This window comes from Oryctolagus cuniculus, chromosome 13 (genome assembly GCF_964237555.1).
Source record: "Oryctolagus cuniculus chromosome 13, mOryCun1.1, whole genome shotgun sequence".
Classification (NCBI taxonomy): Eukaryota; Metazoa; Chordata; class Mammalia; order Lagomorpha; family Leporidae; genus Oryctolagus; species Oryctolagus cuniculus.
In genome coordinates this window covers 13,193,856-13,221,309 of record NC_091444.1, presented here as the reverse complement: position 1 = coordinate 13,221,309, position 27,454 = coordinate 13,193,856, and the positions used below count along the sequence as shown (strand labels likewise).

Genomic DNA, 27,454 nt, shown 5'->3' with positions numbered 1-27,454 from the left:
ATTACCTTTATAATATTTAAATGATAAAGTACATGTATCCAAAAATAATCTATAGTTAAGAAACACTGAAATACTATGAATGCTTATTAAAAAAGAAAGATCAATATTCCATGCTATGTATCTTTAGTTTTCATAATTGCTATATACATAAAAGGTATAGAGATTCTTGTAAAAAATCTCTATATTTGTCACATGATTTTTATGAAGAGCTCTTTATAAAAGAAAAATCTGTTGAGGTCTTTTGTTGTAGAATTTTTCCTTCATTTTATTTTTCATATTTATTTGTCTATTTCTCAGTTTATTTATTTATTTGAGAAGCTGAGAGAGAAGGAGAGTGAGAGAGATAGCGACAGGAGGGGGAGCTTCCATCCATTGGCTCACTCTTCCACTGTCTGCAATAGCTGGGAATGGGCCAGCTGAAGCCAGGAGCCAGAAACCCAATCCAAGTCTGCCACATGGGTGACATGCATCCGGCTACTTGAGCCATCCACTGCTGCATCCAGGAATGCACATTCACAGGAAGCTGGAATTGGGGGCACAACCAGGATGCAAACTCAGAAACAGGAAGCGAGTGATCCAGAGGTGTCTGACCACTAGGCGAAGGCTCACCTTCCTGGGTTCTGTTCTTGTCATGCAAGCCTTAGTTGTTAGCACTAATGTGCTCCTCTTTGCACTCTTGGGAATATTTATGTAAATCTAACTGCTAAGACAGGTACTTACTGAGACAGGGCACTTCGGGTGACCATCCTTCTTTGGTGCAATGAATGTAATCCCAGTATGAATTTGAAGGAGTCACAAAATCGGGGTTGCAGTGATAGCTATAATAGTTTCCTACAGCTACTGGAAAGTATGGTCTATATCTGTCTTCATAATACAGACGTCCATGATTTATTTGTGGAAAATCACAGGGTTTCACTTTCAATAAGAAACAAAAAAAGTACAAATAATCTTTTACTTTATAGAACAATCACATCAGAGTTGAATCATTTGGTCAATGAATTATATTCTCTTGATACCATAATTACACCCATTGAAATAAGGTTTTTAGAATAAGGCAAGTTATAGAATTCAGATGACTGGGGGGGACTCTTTGTTAATGAAAATGAAAATGTGTCTTGTCATTCACAAGGACCTACAAACTAGTATAAAGCCTTCAGAAAAAAAAGGTACAGACTTATACTACAAATTCTCCTCGAGTACATATGACATATCCTCACTCCGGCTAATTAAATGAACATTCTTGTTAAGAGGTGAAGGCATGGATCTTACCTTCCAGTTCATACCTTTCTTTTTTAAATTTTCAATTCTCATCAGAAATCAGAACCCTCCTTTTATCATAAAAATGCAATATAGGGAGATAGCATTTTGGTTTTGTTTTGTTTTAAATTTTTTATTTTTCTTTTTACTTCAGACAATGTAAGAAATATAGAGAAACAAAAAAAATTTCTTTTGATTGTACCAAAAATATATCAAACACAGTATAAAGAAGAAAGTTAATAGCAATTATTGCCCACATCAACACTTGGAAAGGTATCAAATAAAGAATCTAGGCCAGCGCTGTGGCTCACAAGGCTAATCCTCCACCTGCATTGTCGGCACCCTGGGTTCTAGTCCATGTCAGGGTGCTGGTTCTGTCCCAGTTGCTCCTCTTCCAGTCCAGCTCTCTGCTGTGGCCTGGGAAGGCAGTGGAGGATTGCCCAGGTCCTTGGGCCCTGCACCTGTATGGGAGACCAGGAGGAAGAACCTGGCTCCTGGCTTCGGATCTGTGCAGCTCTGGCCGGCCATAGCGGCCACCTGGGGGGTGAACCAATGGAGGGAAGATTTTTCTCTGTTTATCTCTCTCACTGTCTAATTCTGCCTGTCAAAAAAAAAAAAAAAAATCTAACAAGGCATTTCATAAACCTGAAGAACAAGGACAAACAAAATTCATAATTTGAGAAGGAAATAAATAATAAAATTAGAGAATAATTAAAAAGAAATAAAAATTATAAAAATCAGTGAAATTAAGAGCTGTTTTTTGAAAACAAATAAACAAAATTGATAAAAGATTGGCTCATATAACCAAAGCAAAAACAAAAAAGGAAGAAGGCCCAAATTACTAAAATCGGATATAAAAACGGTGGGCCGGCGCTGTGGCGAAGTGAGTTAAAGCCTTGGCCTGAAGTGCCGGCATCTCATATGGGTGCTGGTTCTAGTTCTGGCTGCATCTCTTCCTATCCAGCTCTCTGCTGTGGCCTGGGAAAGCAGTGGAGGATGGCCCAAGTGCTTGGGCCCCTGCACCCACGTGGGAGACACAGAAGAAGCTCCTGGCTCCTGGTTTCAGAGCAGCACAGCTCCGGCCATTGCAGCCATCTGGGGAGTGAACCAATGGATAGAAGACCTCTCTCTCTGTCTCTACCTCTCTCTATAACTCTATTTTTCAAATAAATAAAATAAACTTTAAAGAAAAAGAAATGAAAAGGGAAACAGCAAGTGATGCCACAGGAATGGAAAAAATTAGGAATTGTTTCAATTAGCTATATGTCAATAAATTGGAAAATATAATAGAAATGAATGTATTTCTGGAGAGATACAGTTTACCAAAACTGTGGCATGAGAACATGGAAAGTGTGAATACATCAATAACCAAGACTGATACTGAGTCAGCAACAAAAACTTGTTCAATAAAGAAAAGCCCAAGACCTGATGGTTTCACTGCTGAATTTTACTGAACTTTTAAGGAAGAACTAATCCTAATTCATCTATTTTATTTATTTATTTATTTACTTACTTACTTACTTATTTATTCATTTGAAAGGTACAGCTAAAGAGAGGGAGGGAGGAATAGAAAGAGGGAGGGAAGGAGAGAGAGAGAGAGAGAGAGAGAGAGAGAGAGACTGATCTTCCAACTGCTGGATCACTCCCCAAATCGCTACAGCAGCCAGGCCTGGGTCAGGCTGAAGCCAGGATCTAGACTCCACCAGGGTCTCACATGTGGGTGGCAGTGACCCAAGTTTTCCCAGGCCGTGAGCAGGCAGCTGGATTGGAAGTGGAGCAGCTGGGACACAAACCCGCACCCATATGTGAATCTGGTGCAGCAGATGGCAGCTTAACCCGCTGAGACACAGCACCAGGCCCCCACACCAATTCATCTTAAATTATTCAAAGTAATTAAAAGGAAGGAACTCTTCCAGATTTATTCTATGAGGGCAGCATTACCTTAACTCCAAAACCAGAGAAAGATACAACAGCAAAGAGAACTATAGAGCAATATCACTGATGAATACAGATGTAAAATTCCTCAACAAAAGATAGTAAACTGAAGTCAACAAAACATTAGAAAGATCATCCGCACAGAACAAGTGGGATTTATCCTAGGGATGCAGGGATGGCTCAACAAACAAGAGTCAATAAACAGGATACATCATATCAACAAAATGAAGGAAAATAAACATGATTCTCTCAACAGCTGCAGAGAACGCATTTGATAAAATACAATATCCTTCCATAAAATTAAAATTAAAAATGAGTATAAAAGGAACAAACGTCAACACATTCAAGGCAATATATGATAAACTCACAGCCAGGATCATATTGAATGGAGAAAAGCTGGAAGCATTGCCACCAAGTTCCGGAACCAGACAAGGATGCGCACTTTCACCATTATTATTCAATATATTTCTGTAACTTTTAGCCACATCCATTAGAGAAGAAAAAAAATCAATGGGATATAAAGTGGAAAGCAGGAAGTCAAAATGTACCTGTTTGATTATATGCTTTTTTTTAAAGATTTATTTATTTGAAAGATAATTACAGAGAGAAGAGCTGGGCCCAGCTGAAGCGAGGTGCCTGGAGTCTTCTTGCGGTTCTCCCACATGGGTGCAGGAGCCCAAGCACCTTACCTTCTTCTGCTGCTTTCCCAGGCCGTAGCAGAGCACTGGACCAGAACTGGAGCAGCTGATACTCAAACCAGCGCCCATATGCGATTCTGGCACTGCAGGAAGAGGCTTTACCTGCTAAGCCACAGCGCCAGTCCCAATTATACTTTTTAAATTTTATTTATTCATTGGAAATCAGAGTTACACAGAGAGAAGAAGAGACAGAGAGAGAGAGAGAGAGCGACGTCTCATCTGCTGATTCACTCCCAAAATACCCACAAATTCTGAGGCTAGGCCAGGCTGAAGACAGCAGTCAAGAGCTTCTTCAGATCTCCCACATGGGTTCAGGGGCCCAACCACTTGGGCCCTTTTCCACTGCTTTCTCAGGTGCACTCGTAGGGAGCTGGGTCAGAAGTGGAACAGGCAGGTCTCTAACTGCGCTCAAATAGGAGGCCAGCATCACAGCCAGCAGCTTTACCCTCTGCTCCACCACGAAAGCCACTTGATTGCACTTTTGCCTGCCTTTCTCTCTGCTTGGGTGGTCCTTTCAGTCTGAGCCCAGATACTCAAAGATGATTCCCAAGCTGGTTTCCTGTCCAATACCCTGTCTCTCTCCAGCTCGGCCCCATGGCAGAAGTTTCTCACCACACAGCACTTAGAGGGCACACTGCCTCTCATTTCTCCCTTGTAAATACCACAAACACTAATCTTACAGAGGACAGCTGATTATGCCTCTTCTTATCCTCATCCTCTTGTATCACCCTCTTCACCCTACAATCCACCTGGATTGAATCAAGGACACAATTACCCTAGGAAATAAGCTTCCTGAGCAATACAATGCAAATGCAAGATCATCAGCCCCTCTGACCACCAGTCTCACCAGGAAAATTTCAACACCTCTCCCCAGGCTAATGGCAAATACATCACACCAGTCCTGTTTCCTGGCTCCTTCTGTCTGATTCTGACTCTTCTAATCCTAACTCCCTGTTCTGTGCAGACCATCCCATAGGTAGTGTAGCTTATTTCCCTGGCACCCTACCTTAAATATTCACATGACACAGGCCTCCTTCCAAATAAAATGTGTTCACATAAAAGGGACCCTCTTCCTTTGTGGAACCAACACTTACATCTGCCTCCCTACTAACTATTCTGGAATTTGCACTATTGTCTTTGTCTTTTAATGGCATCATGGCCCCCAATAACCAATCTCTACCTGTTTCCCTTTCTACAAGCCTTCATTGTAAAATAGCTATCTTCCCAAAACCCGTCCTAGCAAGATTCAGAATTGTCACCCGCTGGGCATGGGGTAGCAGGACTTATTACATCCCTCTCCAATGAGCAAGCTCTTTATAAAAATACACAAGAAAAAGGGTCTCTGTTTATACCTACAGAAAAATGTTGTTTTTATGTCAAACAATCTGGTCTCACCCATCATGCCACTCTCAACAGGTAGGACATCCAAATTCAGCAATGCTGTCTGATCCTTAATGTATGTAATCCTTGGCATTAATATGTTAATCCTTAATATATTATGTTTTATTAATTAATGTATATGTAAAATGTAATAATATGTAATCCTTCTATTAATCTATGAATCCTTAACATATGTAATATATACAGCTGGTCTCAAAAATCCTCCTGGGTACCTTGCCATGTGATTCTTCCCACTCCCATGGTGACAATTTTTCTTCTCATATTTCCATTTCTCCTTCTGTTGCTAAAAGAGTACGTTCACTCTGTGATTCAGAACCTCACTCAAACCCGCGCCAAGAACATCCTCCTCCTGAGATGTCCAGTACCTGCCCCTGCCTCACTGTGCTCAGTCCAGTGGGTGGAGGTGAGGGATCACCTCCATAACCACGCTCCTTCTCCCCAGGAAGCAGTCAGTGAGGCTCCTTTGGCCTTTCTTCCCCAACCTCCATAACCCTGTTTCCATAAAATACGCAAGATTTATTGCCTCCCGCCTTTCCTTTCTTCCTTTCTTCCTTCATTCCTTCCTTCCTCTTTCTTTCAATCTTTCTTTCTTCTTTTGACATAATTATAAAATATGCATATTTGTATATATACTAAATTGTTAGAGTATTAGGACATGCAAAACCACAGAACACAAATAGTTAACCACAAACTTGGTGAGATGCACTGCATCAGCAACACTGTTACATGCACCCTGAGGAGACTGTTTGAGAGCCCAGAACCATACACTGTGAATGAGCAGCTTTGCCCATTCTGCTCTTGCTTATCCAGGTTGGTAGCTATGGAAGAAACTTCCTGTCTTCCTGTACCCCTTGCTGCCCCTTATCATGATCAATAGTTACAGATGAGGTTTTTCTGCTTGCCAGCCAAAACACACACCCTTCTGGTCGGTAGCTGAAAAGGCCAAACCTCTAGGCTGGGTGGACTAATGTCCTCTCACATGCCCTGCCCACTGTCCTTTCTAGAAACAAATATCTTTTTGCCCTAACCGACCATCTTGGTACCTTGTTGGAACATAAATGCTACAACTCAACATCTACTAAAAATTTGGAGAACCCACCTTTATAATAATCAAAGCAGGGCATAGAGATAAAAGGCTAAATATATACCTCAATGGAAAAAAAGTCAGAATCAAATATATATACACACACAAACACACACACACACACACACACAACCAGTAAATATGTTTTAGAAAGGAGCTAAGAAGTCAGAACAGCTTTCAACTCACCTTGTCCCCCAACAGTGGAAAAGCCAGAGATTAATATGACGTTGACCAAGAGCAGCATGTCGAAAATTCCAATCCTGCGTAACAATGCTTCAGCCGGGGTGCTGCGGCTTTGAATCCACTCACAGCCGTGCTGATATGACTTTGGGTTTCAGTGACTACCGGGAAACTGGTTAGGTGAAGTAATTTCGGTAAACATCAGAGTGCACAAGGGACATGTGAAATAACTAAATAGTGTCCAATCAATGTGTTTGCATTAATACTCTGAATGCTGACTTGCTATCTATCTGAGCAAAACGATAGCTGTTCAGTTTCCACGTTGCAGTCCCTGTCTCTGAGGGGCAGAGATGCAACCTCTTTGCCTTCTTCCTCACCAGGACGTCAGCTGCTTCAAAACGTGCACTAGTGCGGTCACCGTTCTCATTGTAATATAACAGCATCAATTTCTAGTAATGAGTTTCTTTTAACACTGGCACCAGGGTTAGGTTCTGCCTTAATAGCTTTCACATTCTGTAGATATTGTAAAATCTGGTTAAGAATGGTTTTTTCCAAGTAGCGCTTCCTGGAATTTTTGAACCAACTGGGTTTGAAAATCATTTTATTCACATGGGACTTCAAGATTACTGTGTAAAGAAATTGGTATATTCTCTCCTTCCAAAATACAGCAATACCAACTGGATAAATTCTTTTAAAAATCATGTATAGTCCCTGGAAATTGGTTAAATAGTACACTGTTGAGGAGAATGTATTCAAGAAATCTATAAATATTAGTGCAGAAGAGTGGCTGTTTTCATCCACTGCCAGCTCCCAGCTCAATTCTATGGCTCAGATTGTGCCCTGAGCAGACAGGAAGTACATAGGACTGGTAGTTGTGCTGATGAGAGCAATGGTTTAGTAGCTTTGATAATCCATGCCCCAGGACACCATCGAATACAAAGAGATTACAGTGGGAAACACTTAGGGAAGACTAAGGTCCCTAATTACTAGTTAGGCAATCAGCAGAGTGGCAGGCCAGTCAGAATTTTAGCAGGGAAACTTGGAGAAGGAGCCAGCAAGCGTCCCTCAGAGACGACACTTATTACTTGTGGTGCAGAGGTCCAAGGACATGCACCAGGCTGTGTCCAACTGGAGGAGAGGGAGAGTCCTGTGAGCTCCCAGTCCCTCACTAATGTGCGACAGGCTTGTAGACTTTCTTGTTCAAGGTGTTTCTCCAATCACTCACAGATACATTGGCCATAGATAGGAAGCCTACTGACTCAACCTCTGAGCAATTATTGGTTCACCACTAAGCTATCCTGACTGAGCGGTCACTCCCTGGAAATTAGACTACAAAATATAAACAAGAAATAATAACTGAGCAAAGACCTCAAAATTTATATACTGCGAGGAAACAGACTACAGAATTAGTCTAGGCGAGTCACAAGACAAATGAACAAAACCTGCAGTAACAAGAAGCCCTTGGTTGGGAGGATTCACAATTCACAATGTATTATCTAAGATTCCAGCATTTTTATTCAATAACAAGTTGTGTTCAATATAAATGTTATGAGACATGGAAAGAAGTAAGAAAGATACTCCACAGCAATAAGACAAATCAAAATTAAAAACTAGCACTAAATATAGTCTTTGTGAAAACCCAGGTTTTGGACTAACTATATGAAAGTGGCAAAGCAGTTTAATGTGTATAGAGCACTGAAAAAAAATACAACAGGTAACTACTTATAACTTCATGAGGTAACAAATGTTACCTATCTAGATTTAGCCATTCGACATTGTGTCTGTATCTTTTTTTTAATTTCTTTTAAATTTTTTATTTTTTTGTTTTTTGACAGGCAGAGTGGACAGTGAGAGAGAGAGACAGAGAGAAAGGTCTTCCTTTGCCGTTGGTTCACTCTCCAGTGGCCGCTGCGGCTGGCGCGCTGCAGCCAGCGCACCGCACTGATCTGATGGCAGGAGCCAGGTGCTAATCCTGGTCTCCCATGGGTGCAGGGCCTAAGCACTTGGGCCATCCTCCACTGCTCTCCCTGGCCACAGCAGAGAGCTGGCCAAGAAGAGGGCAACCGGGACAGAATCCGGCGCCCCGACCGGGACTAGAACCCGGTGTGCCGGGGCCACAAGGTGGAGGATTAGCCTAGTGAGCCGCAGCGCTGGCCTAGCCATTCAACATTTTGTGTGTATCTGTACAAGTATCTAAAGCATGTTGTGGCCGGCCCCGCAGCTCAGTAGGCTAATCCTCCGCCTTGCGGCGCTGGCACACCACGTTCTAGTCCTGGTTGGGGTGCCGGATTCTGTCCTGGTTTTCCCTCTTCCAGGCCAGCTCTCTGATGTGGTCCGGGAAGGCAGTGAAGGATGGCCCAAGTGCTTGGGCCCTGCACCCCATGGGAGACCAGGATAAGCACCTGGATCCTGCCATTGGATCAGCGCGGTGCACCTGCCGCGGCGGCCATTGGAGGGTGAACCAATGGCAAAGGAAGACCTTTCTCTCTGTCTCTCTCTCACTGTCCACTCTGCCTGTCAAAAAACAAACAAACAAAAAAAGGAGTGAACCAGGATTGGAGATATTTCTCTGTGGATCATTCTGTCTCTCTGTTTCCCTCTGTTTTGAAAAAAAAAATAAATAAATAGAAGCTAAAGGGCAATCCATTTTGAAAATCTCCACATTTTAGTTGGTAGGTATGGAACATAATCATTTAATGTAATAATTAATATGGTTCTTGTCATACTTGCTAAAATAGTGTAAAATTCAAGAAAATTAGGATACTTTTATTTTACATTAAGATTCAAATGATTTTGAACTTCTCAGAGTTTTGTTCCCTCCCATTAGACTCTCACTGAAGGATGTGCAGTCAATATTTATTGAGAACTTAATCTAAGGAGGCCTTCAAATGTTCATGAAAAAAATGTACATTATATTTTAATTCTACTTTGCCACAAACTTTTAAACTCTCTTGTTATGTCAGTCACTACTTCTATGTATAGGACTCCATTAGCTGATCATCTGAATCTTAACAGTCATGTTTTAGTGCATATATATTAAAATCCAAAAAATATAAATTTTATATATTATATATACATAAAATAATTATATATTATAAATATATATTTTAAATAAGTAGTAAGTATATGGAACAAACATACACAATCTTCAAAGTGTTTGGAGGCTTATATGTAAGAGCACAATTTCCTTTAATACCGGGTAATCGTCTGAGTGGTGAGTAGCTACATTATTAATATTAAATTTACATGTGTACACAGACACACACATACTTGTTTCAATGTTTTATCCCATAACCAAATGCTGTAGAAGTGGCTGTTCTTTCCTTCCTTTGCCAGCTTCTGTTCTGCAGCTTCAGGTAGAATAAGCTGCTCAACAAATATCGCGCTGCAAAATGCGGAGATGTTGCTATCTACACAAACTTGTCCTGGCGCTTACTGGCTTGCTCTTTCCTTTGCCTCCTAAACACAGGAATAGCCCACACGGGAGGGCATTAATCTGAATTCTCTCAGGAAGGGTTCACTGGAGGAGCTTATTTTTCATCTGGACAATCAGGTGAGAATTTACCCACTTTCCACTTTTATATTTCCGTGATCACGCTTGCTCTTACTTGCCGTATTCTTTAAAGGGCTACCACTAACCGACAGAACAACCACTGGACACGCTTTCAGAATCCTGAGAAATGACAATCAAATGACCCACCCAGCTTGCAGGCAGTGTGCTGATGAGAAACTCTGATGACGGAGCCCTCCCTCTAGTAAACTGTCTTAACTGAGACATTTAGGACTGTCATGGAAGCTTCGTCATGCTGGTGCTATTTCTGTTAGTGAGCAAAATCGCCCAAACACGCTTCAATAACATAAGAAACCCAGCATGCAGTAACTGTTAAGATAATTTATATTGTAGTTAAAGATCATAGCACAGTGATTCTCTTCCATTTATAAATGATGTATAATGAAATATCCTACAGTGCTGTAGTCTATTTATAACAACTTGGAAAGGAAAGGATTTCAAAAGGAAATGAGATATTTTCAAAAGTTATCAAATGAAGAATTTATACAGATGGAAAAGGGAGGGGAAATCATAACTGTACAAATAAGGCTTTAAAGATTCTACAGAAATGTTTCCAGAACACTTAATAATTAATTGCTTTTTTATTTAAAGACAGAGTCTACCAACTATATAGTTAAGTTTTGAGGTATAATTCTTAAATATACAGATTTGAATTTAGAGATACTTCATGTTGAAAATATATTGCCATAAAACAGAAAACAAATCAAAGACCAGGTCACAGCATTAGCACCAAAACATTATTTATTTAGTCAAATTTTACTTGTAAACTAAGATTTTTTCTAAAAGATTTATTTATTTTACTTGAAAGTCACAGTTACACAGAGAGAGAAGGAGAGGCAGAGAGAGACAGAGAGAGAGAGAGAGAGAAAGACAGAGAGGTCTTCCATCCCTGGTTCACTCCCCAAATGGTCACAATGGCCCGAGCTGCGTGGATCTGAAGCCAGGAGCCAGGAGACTCTTCCAGGTCTCCCATGCAGGTGCAGGGGCCCAAGGACATGGGCCATCTTCTACTGCTTTCCCAAGCCACAGCAGAGAGCTGGATCAAAAGTGGAGCAGCTGGGTCTGGAAGGGGCGCCCATATGGGATGCTGGTTTGCAGGCGGCGGCTTTTCCCGCAATGCCACAGTGCAGGCCTCAGTAAATTAAGATATTTAAGCTAAAAATGACTGTCATTCCAGTGAATATTAAGTACACTTTCTACTCTTTGTTTAAATAGATATTAGATCATAGAGCTTAAGTAGTTTATGGTTAGGGGTTAGGGTAAGGGTTAGGGTAAAGGTTTGTTAATTTAGATATTTGAGTCTGGGGCTAGCAGTACATCTGTCAGTTGAAAAAGAAAAAGCCAAGAGAAAATAAGTTCCCAAGAAACAACAAATATGTGTCTAGGAAAGAAATTTGGTGGAAGAGAATCAATTTGAAAAATTCTAGCTGATGATTTTCCACTGCTGTTACAGACAGGAATCCAGAGAATTGGCTGGCGCCCCGACTCACTGGGCTAATCCTCCGCCTTGCGGGGCCGGCAAACCAGGTTCTAGTTCCAGTCGAGGCGCCGGATTCTGTCCCGGTTGCCCTCTTCCAGGCCAGCTCTCTGCTGTGGCCAAGGAGGGCAGTGGAGGATGGCCCAAGTGCTTGGGCCCTGCACCCCATGGGAGACCAGGAGAAGCACCTGGCTCCTGGCTTCGGATCAGCGCGATGCGCTGGTCGCAGAGGCCACTGGAGGGTGAACCACGGCAAAGGAAGACCTTTCTCTCTGTCTCTCTCTCTCACTGTCCACTCTGCCTGTCAAACAAAACAAAACAAAACAAAACAAAACAAAACAAAAAAACAAAAACACAGGATCCAGAGAATCAAGGAGAATCAAGAACAGGAAGCTCAGCTAATACCAAGAACGATGGGTACGTTCACAGAGTTCATTTGTTGCGGCCAAAGAAAATGAACTGCTGAATGCTACTTTAGAGAACATTGAAAAAGCATCATGAAGGCAGTAGAGAAGAACGTGTGTGTGTGTGTGTGTGTGTGTGTTTCTGTGTGTGTGTGTTTACATCTATATAAAATTGTGTCATTTGTAGGGAGAATTTTACTTTTCCATTCCAATTCAGATGTTTTAATTTCTTTCTCTTCACCAATGGCTCTAGCTAAGACTTCCAGTACTGTGTTGAACTGACATAGTAAGAGTGCAAATGCTTGTCTTGTTCTTGATCTAAGAGGGGAAGCCTTTTTACCAGTAAGGATGAAGTTGGCTGTAGGCTTATATGGATTTTATTGTCTAGAGGTAATTTCTCTGCCCCTAATTTATTGAGAGTTTTATATGAATTTATTGAGAGTTTTAGAATCTTGTCAAATGCTTTTTCTGCATGTGTTGAAGTCATCAACATTTTCCCTTTGGTCTTCTGTGGTGCTGTGTAACAGTTGTTGATTGGTATGTATTGAACCATCATTGCATCACAGAGATAAATCTCACTTGATCATGCTGTATGGTTCTTTCAATGTGCCATTATGTTCAGTTTGCTATTACTTTGTTGTGGTTTCTACTTTATAATTTTTGCATTTATATTCATCAGGTATTTTGGACTATATTTTTCTTTTCCTTTGGTTTCCTTTTGTTCCTTTGGTGTTGACAGTACTAGCCTCCAAGGCGTCTTTTCTGTACATGTTTTGGAAGAATTTGAGAAAGGTTGGTGTTAAATATTGAAATGATTGCTGGGACTCAGCAGTGAAACCTTCAGGTCCTACGCTATTCTTTGATGAAGACTTTTTTTCTTTTATTAATTTCATCTTCTAGTTCATTGATCTGTTCACATTTTCTGTTTATTTGTGATGTAATCTTTGTAGATTGGATGTATCTAGGCAGTTGTTCTATTGTTTTGGTATATGATTAGTTTCTTGGTGATTAATAGTTCATAGTAATCTCTTGCAATATTTTAATCTCAGTGCTGTTAGCTACAGTATCTCCTCTTTCAATTCCTGATTTTTTTTTTTACTTTCTGTGTTTTTAAATCTAGTTAGCTTTTTTTCAATTTTGCTGAATCTTTTGAGAAACCAATCTTTCTGCTCTCCTTTGTTTAGTTTGCTATCCATATTCTTTCTTTTAGGTGTATATTTAGGTTGTTCATTTGAGATCTTTTTTTCAACATGCAGTCATTTATGGCTATAAACTTCCATTTTAGAACTGTTTTTGGGACATGCCATAGTTTTTGTAAGTTGTGTTTTCACTTTGTTTTGTCTTGAGAGCTTATTAAATTTCTTCATTTCCCAATTGATCGTTCAGTATCATGTGGTTCTATTTCCATGTATTTTTTTAATTTTCTGAATTTTCTCTTCTAATTGATTTCTATTTTCCTGCCATTGTGTCTGGAAAAGATACTTGACATGATTTCAGTATTTTCAAATATCTTAGGATTTGCTTTGTGGACTAACATATGACCTGTCCTGGAGAATACTCCTTGGGCACCTAAGAAGGTTGTCTATTCTGTGATCTTGGATGGATTGTTTGGAGTATTTTTGGTAGTTACCTTGTTCTCACATGTGGTTTAAGACCAATTTTTCTCACCCATTGCCAGCATGATTTATTTAGCGATAAAAGTGGAATATTTAAGTCTAGTAATCTATTTTCACCTTGAGATCTACTAATATTTCTTTTCGTGTTTAGTGGTTTCCAAATTGGGTGTATCTCTAATGCACAGCTTTCTAATTTTTTTGCACCAAATAAACTTACCTTTTATTTTCCATGAATTTTTAGAAGCAGTTGTAGGCTCTTACTTACAGTTGTTATATCCTCTTGGTAAATTGATCGTTTTAGAGCTATATAATGACATTGTTATCTGATTTGTAGGTTTGGGCTTATATTTTATTATTTTGTGGTGCAAGTATAGCAATTCTTTTCCCTTTTTGTTTATATTTGCATTGAATGTTTTCCTGAATCACTGCTCGATGCTAAGATCTGAAAATTTCTCCCTCAAAATTCATATGATGAACCACAGCCACCACTGGTGAATATATTGGAAGACAGGCTTTTCAAGGTGATGAGGTCATGAGGGTCCTTTCAACCAGGTGAGAATATAGCAAGAAGCTGGCCTCCATCAAACACAGTGTGAGCCCTCACCAGACACCAAGGCAGTGGGTGCTTTGTGTTGGTTCTGTGAACCACCCACTTCCTATTCATTTTTTATAGTGGTCCAAGTGACAAGGTATTTTGAATGGTAACATAAAACACAAGGATAACTTACTAATTATAACAATTTCCTTCAAATTTGAGAAAGCTGGCAGTCCTTCATTCATTCCACAAACATGAGAACAACCATAGAATTGACCAAGAAATTTTATGCAATAATAAGTAATGATGTGGGGGCGGTTCAGTGGCATAGTAGGTTAAGCCTCCTTTTCAGGCACTGGTATCCTATATGGGTGCCAGTTTGTGTCCCTGCTGCTCCACTTTCAATCCAGCTCTCTGCTTCCAGCCTGGGAAAGCAGTAGGAGATGGTCAAGTGCTTGGGCCACCGCACCTACGAGCAAGACCAGGAAGAAGCTCCTGGTTCCTGGCTTCAGATAGGCCAAGCTCTGGCCATTGCAGTCACTTGGGGAGTGAATCAGTGGATAGAAAATCCATTCTTTCTGTCTTTCCTGTTCTGTCTGCAACTCTGCCTCTCAAATAAATAAATACATCTTTATAAATAAAATTAAAACAAAAGTAATGAGGTATCATTTAAAAATATTTATCTCATTATTTACATCTTTATTTACAGCCTAAAGATTTCTTCTTTTTTAGGATTTAAAAATTTTCTAGTGAAAATTTGAATGGATAAATATTTGAGGTACTTCAACAAAAATTATATTAAAGAATGCTTTTTATAAAGTTCTTATTTAATGAATGCATTTTTTTCATATATACAACTTTAGGAACATAGTGCTTCCTTCCCCCTTTCCCACCCTCCCACCTCAACTTCCTGACCCTCTCCCATCTCCTTCTTCATTATGGTTCATTTTTAGTTTGATTTTATATACAGAGGACCAACTCCATGATAAGCATAGATTTCAACAGTTTGCACCCATGCACATCACAACATATAGAGCAGTTTGAGAACAAGACTTGCAACTCATTAAGGACGAGGGTCTACATGGGAAGTAAGTGCACAGAGATTTCTATTGTTCCTTTAACAATTAAAACTCTTATTTATGACAAATATCACTAAAATGCTACTCGGGCCTTAAGTTCATTACCAGTGCTGCCCCTATATACTAATTATATATTGCTTTTCTTCTTTTTTTTAACTTTTATTTAATGAATATAAATTTCCAAAGTACGACTTATGGATTACAATGGCTCCCCCCCATACCGTCCCTCCCACCCACAACCCTCCCCTTTCCCACTCCCTCTCCCCTTCCATTCACATCAGGATTCATTTTCGATTATCTTAATATACAGAAGATCAGCTTAGTATACATTAAGTAAGGATTTCAACAGTTTGCTCCCACACAGAAACATAAAGTGAAAAATAATAGATGATTTTTTTTAAATGATGATGAAATCAGATCAGACCTATTGTCGTGTTTAATCCTAGTGAGAGTCAAGTTGGGAGTTGATAATTTCTTTTTCTTTTTCTTTTTTTTTTACAGAAGATCAGTTTAGTATACATTAAGTAAAGATTTCAACAGTTTGCACCCCCATAGAAACACAAAGTGAAATATACTGTTTGAGTACTCGTTATAGCATTAAGCCTCAATGTACAGCACATTAAGGACAGAGATCCTACATGAGGAGTAAGTGCACCGTGACTCCTGTTGTTGACTTTACAAATTGACACTCCTGTTTATGGCATCAGTAATCTCCCTATGCACTAGTCATGAGTTTCCAAGGCTATGGAAGCCCCTTGAGTTCTCCAACTCTTATCTTGTTTAGACAAGGTCATAGTCAAAGTGGAGGTTCTCTCCTCCCTTCAGAGAAAGGTACCTCCTTCTTTGAAGACCTGTTCTTTCCACTGGGATCTCACTCACAGAGATCTTTTTGCCAGAGTGTCTTGGCTTTCCATGCCTGAAATACTCTCATGGGCTCTTCAGCCAGATCCGAATGCCTTTAGGGCTGATTCTGAGGCCAGAGTGCTATTTAGGACATCTGCCATTCTATGAGTCTGCTGAGTATCTCACTTCTCATGTTGGATCACTCTCCCCTTTATTTATTCTATCGGTTAGTGTTAGCAGGTACTAAACTTGTTTATATGCTCCCTTTGACTCTTAGTCCTTTCATTATGATCAATTGTGAACTGAAATTGATCACTTGGAATAGTGAGATGGCATTGGTACATGCCACCTTGATGGGATTGAATTGGAATCCCCTGGTATGTTTCTAACTCTACCATTTGGGGCAAGTCAGCTTGAGCATGTCCCAAATTATACATCTCTTCCCTCTCTTATTCCCACTCTTATGTTTAACAGGGATCACATTTCAGTTCATTTTCAACACTTAAGAATAACTGTGTGATAATTACAGAATTAAACCAAATTAAACCAGTCATATTAAGTAGAACAGACAAAAAAAAATACTAAGAGGGATAATGTATTAAGTTGTTCATTAACAGTCAGGGCTATACTGATCAAGTCACCATTTCTCATAGTGTCCATTTCACTTCAGGAGGTTTCCTTTTTGGTGTTCAGTCAGTTGTCACCGATCAGGGAGAACATATGGTATTTGTCCCTTTGGGACTGGCTTATTTCACTCAGCATGATGTGTTCCAGATTCCTCCATTTTGTTGCAAATGACTGGATTTCGTTGTTTCTTACTGCGGTATAGTATTCTAAAGAATACATATCCCATAATTTCTTTATCCAGTCTACCGTTGATAGGCATTTAGGTTGGTTCCAGGTCTTGGCTATTGTGAATTGTGCTGCAATAAACATTAGGGTGCAGACCGCTTTTTTGTTTGCCAATTTAAATTCCTTTGGGTAAATTCCAAGGAGTGGGATGGCTGGGTCGAATGTTAGGATTATCTTCAGGTTTCTGAGGAATCTCCAGACTGACTTCCATAGTGGCTTGACCAGTTTGCATTCCCACCAACAGTGGGTTAGTGTCCCTTTTTCCCCACATCCTCTCCAGCATCTGTTGTTGGTAGATTTCTGTATGTGAGCCATTCTAACTGGGGTGAGGTGAAACCTCATTGTGGTTTTGATTTGCATTTCCCTGATTGCTAGTGACCTTGAACATTTTTTCATGTGTCTGTTGGCCATTTGGATTTCCTCTTTTGGAAAATGTCTATTGAGGTCCTTGGCCCATCTCTTAAGTGGGTTGTTGGTTTTGTTTTTGTGGAGTTTCTTGATGTCTTTGTAGATTCTGGTTATTAACCCTTTATCTGTTGCATAGTTTGCAAATATTTTTTCCCATTCTGTCGGTTGTCTCTTCACTCTCCTGACTGTTTCTTTTGCAGTACAGAAACTTCTCAATTTGATGCAATCCCAATAGTTGATTTTGGCTTTGACTGCCTGTGCCTCCCGGGTCTTTTCCAGAAATTCTTTGCCTGTGCCAATATCTTGAAGGGTTTCTCCAATGTTCTCTAATAACTTGATGGTGTCAGGTCGTAGATTTAGGTCTTTAATCCACGTTGAGTGGATTTTTGTGTAAGGTGTAAGGTAGGGGTCTTGCTTCATGCTTCTGCATGTGGAAATCCAGTTTTCCCAGCACCATTTATTGAATAGACTGTCCTTGCTCCAGGGATTGGTTTTAGATCCTTGCAGTTTTTGCCCTCGTAACCACCCTCCCACCCACAAACCATCCCATCTCTGAATCCCTCTCCCATCCCGTTCTTCATTAAGATTTTTAATTATCTTTATATATAGAAGATCAACTTAGTATATACTAAGTAAAGATTTCAACAGTTTGCACCCACACAAACACACCAAGTATAAAGTACTGTTTGCAGACTATTTCTACCGAGGATTCTCATAGTACAACACAATAAGGACACAGATCCTACATGGGGAGTAATTGCACAGTGACTCCTGTTGATTTAACAATTGACACTCATTTATGGCGGCAGTAATCACCCTAGGCTCTTGTCATGAGCTGCCAAGGCTATGGAAGCCTCTTGAGTTCACCAACTCCGGTCTTGTTTGGATAGGGCCATAGTCAAAGTGGAGGTTCTCTCCTCCCTTCAGAGAAAGGTACCTCCTTCTTTGATGGCCCGTTCTTTCCGCTGGGATCTCACTCACAAAGATCTTTCATTTAGGTCATTTTTTGCCACAGTGTCTTGGCTTTCCATGCCTGCAAATGTGTTGCTGTTTTCATCATGGGCTCTTGCTGTGATAGGAATATTCTGTAATAGGGATTCTGGTGCAGGTAAACAAATTCACATTTGGTAAATTCACAATTGGTAAAAATGTGCTTGGTTTAGTGGGTGCCCACCGTTCTTCCCTTGACTACCCTATCAGTTTCTACTCGTACCTTGTGAATTCTTCATACTCAGAAGAGAAATAGATTTGATAAAAAGTGATTTCACTTCCAAGATGGTTTCTGGACCGAGAGTCTATGTACCCCATTTCTTTATCCACTCATCTATTTGATGCGCATTTAGATTGCTTCCATATCTTGTTTTTTTTTTTTTTGTTATTTCTACTGCAATAAACAGAGAAGCAAAGAAAAAAATATAAGTTGGCTGTAGATGTTTGGGTTGATTTCTGGTGTTTCAATTCTGTTCCATTGGTTTATCCATCTGTTTCTGTACCAGTACCATGCTGTTTTGATTACAACTGCTCTGTAGTACGTCCTGAAATCTGGTATTGTGATGCCTCCGGCTTTGCTTTTGTTGTACAAGATTGCTTTAGCTATTCGAGGTCTCTTGTGCCTCCATATGAATTTCAGCATCATTTTTTTTAGATCTGAGAAGAATGTCTTTGGTATCTTGATTGGGATTGCATTGAATCTATAAATTGCTTTTGGGAGAATGGACATTTTGATGATGTTGATTCTTCCAGTCCATGAGCATGGAAGATTTTTCCATTTTTTGGTATCCTCTTCTATTTCTTTCTTTAAGATTTTGTAATTCTCATCATAGAGATCTTTAACGTCCTTGGTTAAGTTTATTCCAAGGTATTTGATTGTTTTTGTAGCTATTGTGAATGGGATTGATCTTAGCAGTTCTTTCTCAGTCGTGGCATTGCTTGTGTATACAAAGGCTGTTGATTTTTGTGCATTGATTTTATATCCTGCCACTTTGCCAAACTCCTCTATGAGTTCCAATAGTCTCTTAGTAGAGTTCTTTGGATCCTCTAAGTACAGAATCATACCGTCTGCAAAGAGGGATAGTTTGACTTCTTCCTTCTCAATTTGTATTCCTTTGATTTCTTTTTCTTGTCTGATGGCTCTGGCTAAAACTTCCAGAACTATGTTAAATAGCAGTGGTGAGAGTGGGCATCCCTGCCTGGTGCCAGATTTCAGTGGAAATGCTTCCAACATTTCCCCATTCAATAGGATGCTGGCTGTGGGTTTTTCATAAATTGCTTTGATTATATTGAGGAATGTTCCTTCTATACCCAATTTGCTTAGAGTTTTCATCATGAAAGGGTGTTGAATTTTATCAAATGCTTTCTCTGCATCAATTGAGATAATCATATGGTTTTTCTTTTGCAGTCTGTTAATGTGGTGAATCACATTGATTGATTTGCGAATGTTGAACCATCTCTGCATACCAGGGATGAATCCCACTTGGTCTGGCTGGATGATTTTCCTCATGTGTTGTTCTACTCTATTGGCGAGAATTTTATTGAGGATTTTTGCGTCTATGTTCATCAGGGATATTGGTCTGTAATTTTCTTTCAGTGCTGCATCTTTCTCTGGCTTAGGGATTAAGGTGATGCTGGCTTCATAGAAAGAATTTGGGAGGATTCCCTCTTTTTCGATTGTTCTGAATAGTTTGAGAAGAAATGGGATTAGTTCTTCTTTAAATGTCTGGTAGAATTCAGCAGTGAATCCATCTGGTCCTGGGCTTTTCTTTGTTGGGAGGGCCTTAATTACTGTTTCAATTTCTGTTTCAGTTATGGGTCTATTTAGGTTTTCTATGTCTTCCTGGTTCAATTTAGGTAGGTTGCATGTGTCCAGGAATCTATCCATTTCTGATAGGTTTTCCTGTTTGCTGGCATACAGGTCCTTGTAGTAATTTCTGATGATTCTTTTTATTTCTGTGGTGTCTGTTGTTACGTTTCCTTTTTCATCTCTGATTTTATTGATTTGGGTCTTTTCTCTTCTTTTTTTAGTTAGTTGGGCCAATGGGGTGTCAATTTTGTTTATTTTTTCAAAAAACCAACTTCTCGCTTGGCTGATTTTTTGTAGTGTTTTTTTTGGATTCAATCTTGTTAATTTCTTCTCTGGTTGTAATTATTTCTCTTCTCCTGCTAGATTTGGGTTTGGTTTGCTGCAGTTTTTCTAGGTCCTTGAGATGCAGTGAAAGCTCATTTATTTGGTACCTTTCCAATTTCTTGATATAGGCACCTATTGCTATAAATTTGCCTCTCAATACTGCTTTTGCTGTATCCCATAAGTTTTGATATGTTGTGTTGTTATCCTCATTTACTTCCAGAAAGTTTTTGATTTCTCTTTTGATTTCTTGAATGACCCAGTGTTCATTCAGGAGCATGTTGTTCAGTCTCCATGTGTTTCCATACTTTCTGGGGTTTCCTGAGTTGCTAATTTCCAGCTTCATTCCACTGTGGTCTGAGAAGCTGCATGGTATGATTCTAATTCTTTTAAATTTGCTGAGACTTGCTTTATGGCCTAGTATGTGATCAATCCTAGAGAAGGTTCCATGCACTGCTGAGAAGAATGTGAAGTCTGTAGATGTAGGGTTGAAAGTTCTGTAGATATCTGTTAGATCCATTTGGGCAATAGTGTCAATTAAATCTGCTGTTTCCTTGTTGATCTTCTGTCCAGATGATCTGTCTATTTCTGAGAGTGGAGTATTGAAGTCCCCCAGTACTACTGTATTGGAATCTAAGTCTCCCTTTAAGTCCCTTAACATATCTTTTAAATAGACTGGTGCCCTGTAATTAGGTGCATATACGTTTATAACAGTTACATCTTCCTGTTGAATTGAACCCTTAATCATTATATAGTGCCCCTCTTTGTCTCTCTTAACAGTTTTTGTATTAAAGTTTATTTTGTCTGACATTAATATGGCTACACCTGCTTTTTTTTTGTTTCTGTTGGCATGGAATATCTTTTTCCAACCTTTCACTTTCAGTCTGCATGCCTCTTTGTTAGAGAGATGTGTTTCTTGTAGGCAACAAATAGTTGGGTTGTGTTCTTTGAGCCAGTCAGCCAAACGGTGTCTTTTAACTGAAGAATTCAGACCATTAATGTTCAATGTGACTATTGATACGTAGTGACTTTGCCCTGCCATTTTCCCGGAAATATTTTCTAGTATATGCTTTGAGCTTCCCATGCTCTTTTACTGGTAGGTGTTCTTCCTTTCCCTTCTTTCATATTGATGGTCGTGTTTCTGTGTTTCTGAGTGTAGCACATCTTTAAGTATCTTTTACAGGGCCGGACGAGTGGCCACAAAGTCTTTCAATTTCTGTTTGCTATGAAAGGTCTTTATTTCACCTTCATTCACAAATGAGAGTTTGGCAGGATATAATATTCTGGGCTGGCAATTTTTCTCTCTTAGCACCTCTGCTATGTCTCGCCATTCCCTCCTAGCCTGTAGTGTTTCTGATGAGAAGTCTGCTGTGAGTCTGATTGGAGATCCTCTGAGAGTAATCTGACGTTTCTCTCTTGCACATTTTAGGATCTTTTCTTTATGTTTCACTGTGGTAAGTTTAATTACCACGTGTCGTGGTGAGGATCTCTTTTGGTCATGTTTATTGGGGGTTCTATGAGCTTCCTGTAGTAGGATGTCTCTGTCCTTCTCCAAACCTGGAAAGTTCTCTGCTAGTATCTCACTAAAAAGGCCTTCTAATCCTTTCTCTCTCTCCATGCCTTCAGGAACTCCTAGAACTCGAATGTTGGTTTTTTTAATAGTATCCTGTAGATTCCCAACAATATTTTTTAGATTTCTAATTTCCTCTTCTTTTCTTTGGCTTGACTGTATGTTTTCCTGTGCTCTATCTTCTAAGTCCGATATTCTCTCTTCTGCTTCACCCATTCTGTTTTTAAGGCTTTCTAATGTGTTTGTCATTTGATCTATTGAGCTCTTCATTTCATTTTGATTTCTCTTCACTATCACACTTTCCTGTTCTACTAGTTTCTGAGTTTCATTTTGATTCCTCCTTAAAATTTCATTTTCACGAGAGAGATTTTCAATCTTGCCCAATAAGGATTTCTGTAGTTCAAGGATTTGCTTTTGAAAACTTCTAAATGTTCTTATCATAAATTTTTTGAAACCGTATCTTGCATTTCTTCTATCTCATCATCTTCATAATCTTGGCTTGGGGTGTTTTGTTTATTTGGAGGCATCATAGTGTCATCGTTGATCTTGTTCCCTCAATTTCTGTGTTTGTTACTTGGCATAGTTAATTCTTCTTGTGTCACAGTGCGTTTTTTTTTTTTTTTTTATTTTATACTATGTCCGTGTTAAGTGGACTGCCTGCTGTTGGAGGAGCCTTGGAGGCTTGAGATGGGTGCGGCCTGAGAGCTCTGTTTGGTTCTTCCTGGTTATGGGTGTGCAAAGGTGACACCCTCAGGTTATGCGTGGTAAATCTTCTCTTTTTATTTATTTATTTATTTTATTTATTCAGGGGGTAAGTAACACTGCATGGCACGGCTGTGCAGAATTGATGTTATTTAGCTTCCAGTCTCTGGCTTCTACCCACAGCGTCCGTTTAGGCTCCTCTGGACTCCCACTGGGTTGCCTAGGCTACTGAATTGTAGTGACTCAGTTCCTTAGCTCTCCCTCGTTGATATGTAAATCCAGAGAGGGGGGCCTGCTCTTTGTCTCTTGGGAATTCTTCAAGCCTTGCAGCCTTGCAACCTTTGCAAGGTTAGGGGGAAGAGAAATCCCGAAGCTTTTTTTTTCCTTCTTTCCGGTAGTGAGTTTGCTGCACTTTCCGGCCCCCCTCTAGATTCTGACCCCCGTTTCCCCACCAATGTCTCGGGTTATTGAGCTCACCTCCCCTTCCAGCGCCGATGTGTGGACTCGGAGCCCTGGACGTCCCAAGTTTCCCCGCTGTTGTCTGTGTGGCATGCACTCCCCTTCGAGCACTGGCGCGCAGACCCTGCAGCTTCCGCAGTTCGGTCCCGAGACTCGGCTTCCACGCGGTGGGCGACCTTGTTCTCCCAGTAGGTCCTCCGATTCACAGCCACTCGATCCAGAAGAGTTTCCTCTGCAATATTTTCCTGGTTCTTTTTTCTGAGGCTACCGTAACTCCCCTTTTATTAAACTAAATTTTCCCGGACTATCGGTGCGCGCCCTCACTATTCCCAGCTTTTCTTCTTAAACATCTGAATTTTAAAATAATATATTCTTGTGGTTCAACTATTGTATGTTTAAAGTAGAACAATTGAAAAATACACATAAGGATAAGAAAATTAAGTAGCTGCTAACATTACTATTTCTAAACACAAGTAATTTTAACATATTTTACCCCATATCCTGACAGTTTTTTAAGAAAGAAACATTAAATCAGGAAACAAAGTCTTATGTGTGCATATGTGCATTTGTGTGTCATGTAACTTTGATTTTTGTGTCAGGGTTATGATAGTCATGTACTCAATTGTAGTTTTCTTTAATGATTTGTTTATATCACTGCTAGATTGATGTATTACAGAAATTTATGTATTTAATAATTGTGGTATAATTCATCTACCGATGGCTAGGTATTCAGTAGTAATTATATCTTATTGTTATAAATAAGATATGAGTATTTGATTTTATATTTTTGTGTGGTATAATTTTCTAGATGAAAATAATATACATTGCATTTCCTGTGAAATGCCTCCAAACCACTAGCTACAAAGCTGTGAGAGTGTTAAGAGAGTGAAGCATAGAGGCCAGACTGAAGTAAGTATAGCTAATTTCTCACCATAGACATTATAAGAACAGGAAACACAGAATTTTGCTTCATCGAGTTTTATTTATTTATTAATTTTTATTTATTCATGTGAGAGGAAGACAGACAGACATAGAGTTCCCATCCACTGCCTCACAACCCAAATGCTCAACAAACTTTGGAGCTGGGCTGGGGAGGAAACTTAGTCCAGGTCTCCCAGATAGTTGACAGAGACTCAACCATTTGAACCATCAACCTGCTGCCTCCCAGTGAGGCAGGAAGCTGGAATCAGGAGTGGAGCCAGGACATGAACCCAGGCATTCTCACATGTGATGCAGGTATCCCACCAGGCTAAGTCCTTGCTCCTCGTTCATCAGGTTTAGTGTAGTGCTTCTGAGAAGTGTGACACTCACAGCCTGGGATGCTCACATCCCATATCATAGAGCCAGCAGATCTGTGCTTCCAATTCAGTTTACAACTAATATACATTGGAGGCAGCAGATGGTAATTGGAGTACTTGGGTTCCTGAAACCCATGTGGGGCACCTGGAGGGAGTTCCTGGCTCCTACCCTGAACCTGGCCCTGCCAAGGCAGTTGCAGGTCTTTGGGGAATGGAAGATCTCTTTCTCTCTCACTCTCTCTATGCCTCTCCCTCTTAGTCACTCTGCCTTTCAAATACATCAGCTAATAATCTTTAAAAAGAAGTGTGGCACTAGTCTCTCAGATTATAAATTCATCATCACAGATCAATACATATCCTTAATTAACAGCAAAGATGAGTTAAACAATACTTGAAAAACAAAATTGAGAAATACATTAATAAAAACTCTGAAAAAATTTTAATAATGGTAATATCTTCCTGCTTTTTTCGCACAACTAGGATACTCCAACTTGCCATCCTGACATGTTTTTCGAAATGACTGTGAAGTTGTTGGATGATATCCATATTTACATATAAATTCAACTGTGTCCCCTGTTTGGGAATAAAGCTTTTGTCTTTCTTTCCACTTCAATGTTATGTTGTATTTTTCCATGATTTCTTCTGATATTACACATGCATCTGAAAGCAGAAAAATGAACAGAAAACATTAAATAGTACACAAATATTCTCCAAAAACGTTCATGTTTAGAAGTAGAATGTTATATAATAGACCAGGAAGTCTTTCTTAAACCTTTCTATAGAAGGTCTTTAGAGACTTCATATTGATGAAATTCAGTGAAAATAATAAGTGATTGGGGTTGGCATTGTGGTGTAGCAGATATGGTTGCCACCTGCATTATCCCACATGGGCACTGGCTCAAGTCTTGGCTGTTCCATTTCTGATCCAGCTACCTGCTCATGGTCTGAGACAACATCATAAGATGACCCATGTGTTTGGGATCCTGCCTCCTGTGTAGGAGACCCAGGTAAATCTCCTGGCTCCTGTACGTGGCCTGGCCCAGCCCTCACTAATAGAGATATTTGAGGATTGAATCAGCAGAAGGAAGAAATCTATCTGTAACTCTGCCTTTCCAAAAAATAAAATAAAACTTTTAAACAATAGTAAGTGAGAGAAAAAGGAGAGAGCAATCCAACATGGGAAGCAGGATACACAGCTGACTCATTGAATGGCAGATGTCCTAAACAGCACTCTGGCCTCAGAATCAGCCTTTAAGGCATTTGGATGTGGCTAAAAAGCCCATGAGAGTATTTTAGGCATGGAAAGCCAAGATACTCTGGCAAAAACAAACAAAAAAAACAAAAACAAAAACAACAACAACAACAACAACAACACTAAATGAAAGATCTCTGTGAGTGAGATCCCAGTGGAAAGAATGGACCATCAAAGGAGGTACCTTTCTCTGAAGGGAGGAGAGAACTTCCACTTTGACCATGACCTTGTCTAAATAAATTGGAGTTGGCGAACTCAAGAGGCTTCCATAGCCTTGGCAGCTCATGACAAGAGCCTCAGGTGATTACCGACGTCTTAAATAAGAGTGTCAATTGTTAAATCAACAACAGGAGTCACTGTGCACTTACTCCCCATGTAGGATCTCTGTCCTTAATGTGTTGTACTATGTGAATTAATGGTAAAACTAGTCCTCAAACAGTACTTTAAACTTTGTGTTTCTGTGTGGGTGCAAACTGTTGAAATCTTTACTTAGTTTATACTAAATTGATCTTCTGTATATAAAGATAATTAAAAATGAAATTTGATGAAGAATGGGTTAGGAAGGGGAGTGGGAGATGGGATGGTTGTGGGTGGGAGGATGGTTTGGGGGGAAAAAGCCACTATAAGCCAAAAGTTGTACTTTGGAATTTTATATTTTTTAAATAAAAGTTGAAAAAATAGTCAGTGATATAAAAATGTGATTTTTAACATGTGAAAATTATATTAATTCCAAAGAGTCATAACAATTATCATGTCAAGAACTCCACATTTTAGAACCTTTCACTACTGGTTTTGTTTGATTAAGATTTAGGTAAAAGAGTGCAAATTGTAAGGTGTAAGATGAATAAGATCTTGGGGCTCAACATACAAGCATGTTGACTTTACTTAATAATAGTGTATTGGTTACTCATGTGGTAAGCATTTCATCAGAAATAGATCAAATCATCAATCTGTACATTTGAAATTCATGCAATTTTATCAATTAAATATTTTAAAATAAAATATAAAAATGAAAAGTTTTCTAAACTTTATTACCTCACATATAAATACTCGGAGGTCAAGCATTCATCACAATAGTTATTAGTCATCTGTGAAAACTCTACTATAAACAGCAAGACTCCATTCTTACATCACTGACTTTCCAGAGTCCATGAGAATGTTAAAGTACTTACGTAAGCATTTTGGTGGTTTTCCCCACTTTCCATTTCTGCACATTATTTTCTTGTCACCTTCAAGTCGATACAAGGACTGGCACTGATACTCCACGGATGAACCTGAAGTATATACTGGTAATGACAATGAGGTGATGTCTCCATTTTCAATTGGGGGAGGAGGTCCACATTTTCCTGTAGAATCTGAAAAATATATGAGTTACTGAGATATAAAATCAAACCACTGATTAAGAAAACTAATAAAATTGCAGCACAATGCATAGTATCATGAATCTTGGATCTTGAGATTTAAAAAGTATTTTCTAGAAGAAATTTTATCACATAAACTGAGTTATATTTTAAGCTGTTTTTATGATTTATTGTATTACTTGAAAGGCAAAATGACAGAAAGGGAGAGAAAGGGTGAGAGAGAGAGAGAGAGAGAGATATCTTTAACATTCCATCTGCTGGTTCACTCCTCAAATGGCCACAACAGCCAGATTAGGCTAGGCTAGGGCTAGGATACAGGAACTCCATTTTGCTCTCACACATATGGGTGGC

The 27,454-nt window shown here is 39.5% G+C and overlaps 2 protein-coding genes across 6 annotated transcripts in view; both read right to left on the bottom strand.

The window, feature by feature from the left end:
• Nucleotides 1-6,720, bottom strand: part of LOC138843009 (complement factor H-related protein 5-like) — a 90,628-nt gene extending 83,908 nt beyond the window's left edge. For 3 of the 5 annotated variants that reach the window (XM_070054917.1, XM_051820426.2, XM_070054916.1), the window contains exons 1-2: nucleotides 6,562-6,720; nucleotides 721-915 (exon numbers count right to left, since the gene is read on the bottom strand). In XM_070054917.1, the coding sequence (XP_069911018.1) occupies nucleotides 721-915; nucleotides 6,562-6,619 (253 nt within the window). In that variant the 5' untranslated portion in view covers nucleotides 6,620-6,720. The remainder of the gene's footprint in view (nucleotides 1-720; nucleotides 916-6,561) is intronic. The other 2 variants (XM_051820427.2, XM_051820428.2) reach the window with 2 other exon arrangements.
• Nucleotides 6,721-24,154: 17,434 nt separating this feature from the next.
• The window catches only part of CFH (complement factor H), a 60,629-nt gene continuing 57,329 nt past the window's right edge, over nucleotides 24,155-27,454 (bottom strand). Inside the window, exons 21-22 of the mRNA XM_008268715.4 lie at nucleotides 26,915-27,097; nucleotides 24,155-25,150 (exon numbers count right to left, since the gene is read on the bottom strand). Coding sequence (XP_008266937.2) covers nucleotides 24,930-25,150; nucleotides 26,915-27,097 — 404 coding nt within the window. The 3' untranslated portion in view covers nucleotides 24,155-24,929. The remainder of the gene's footprint in view (nucleotides 25,151-26,914; nucleotides 27,098-27,454) is intronic.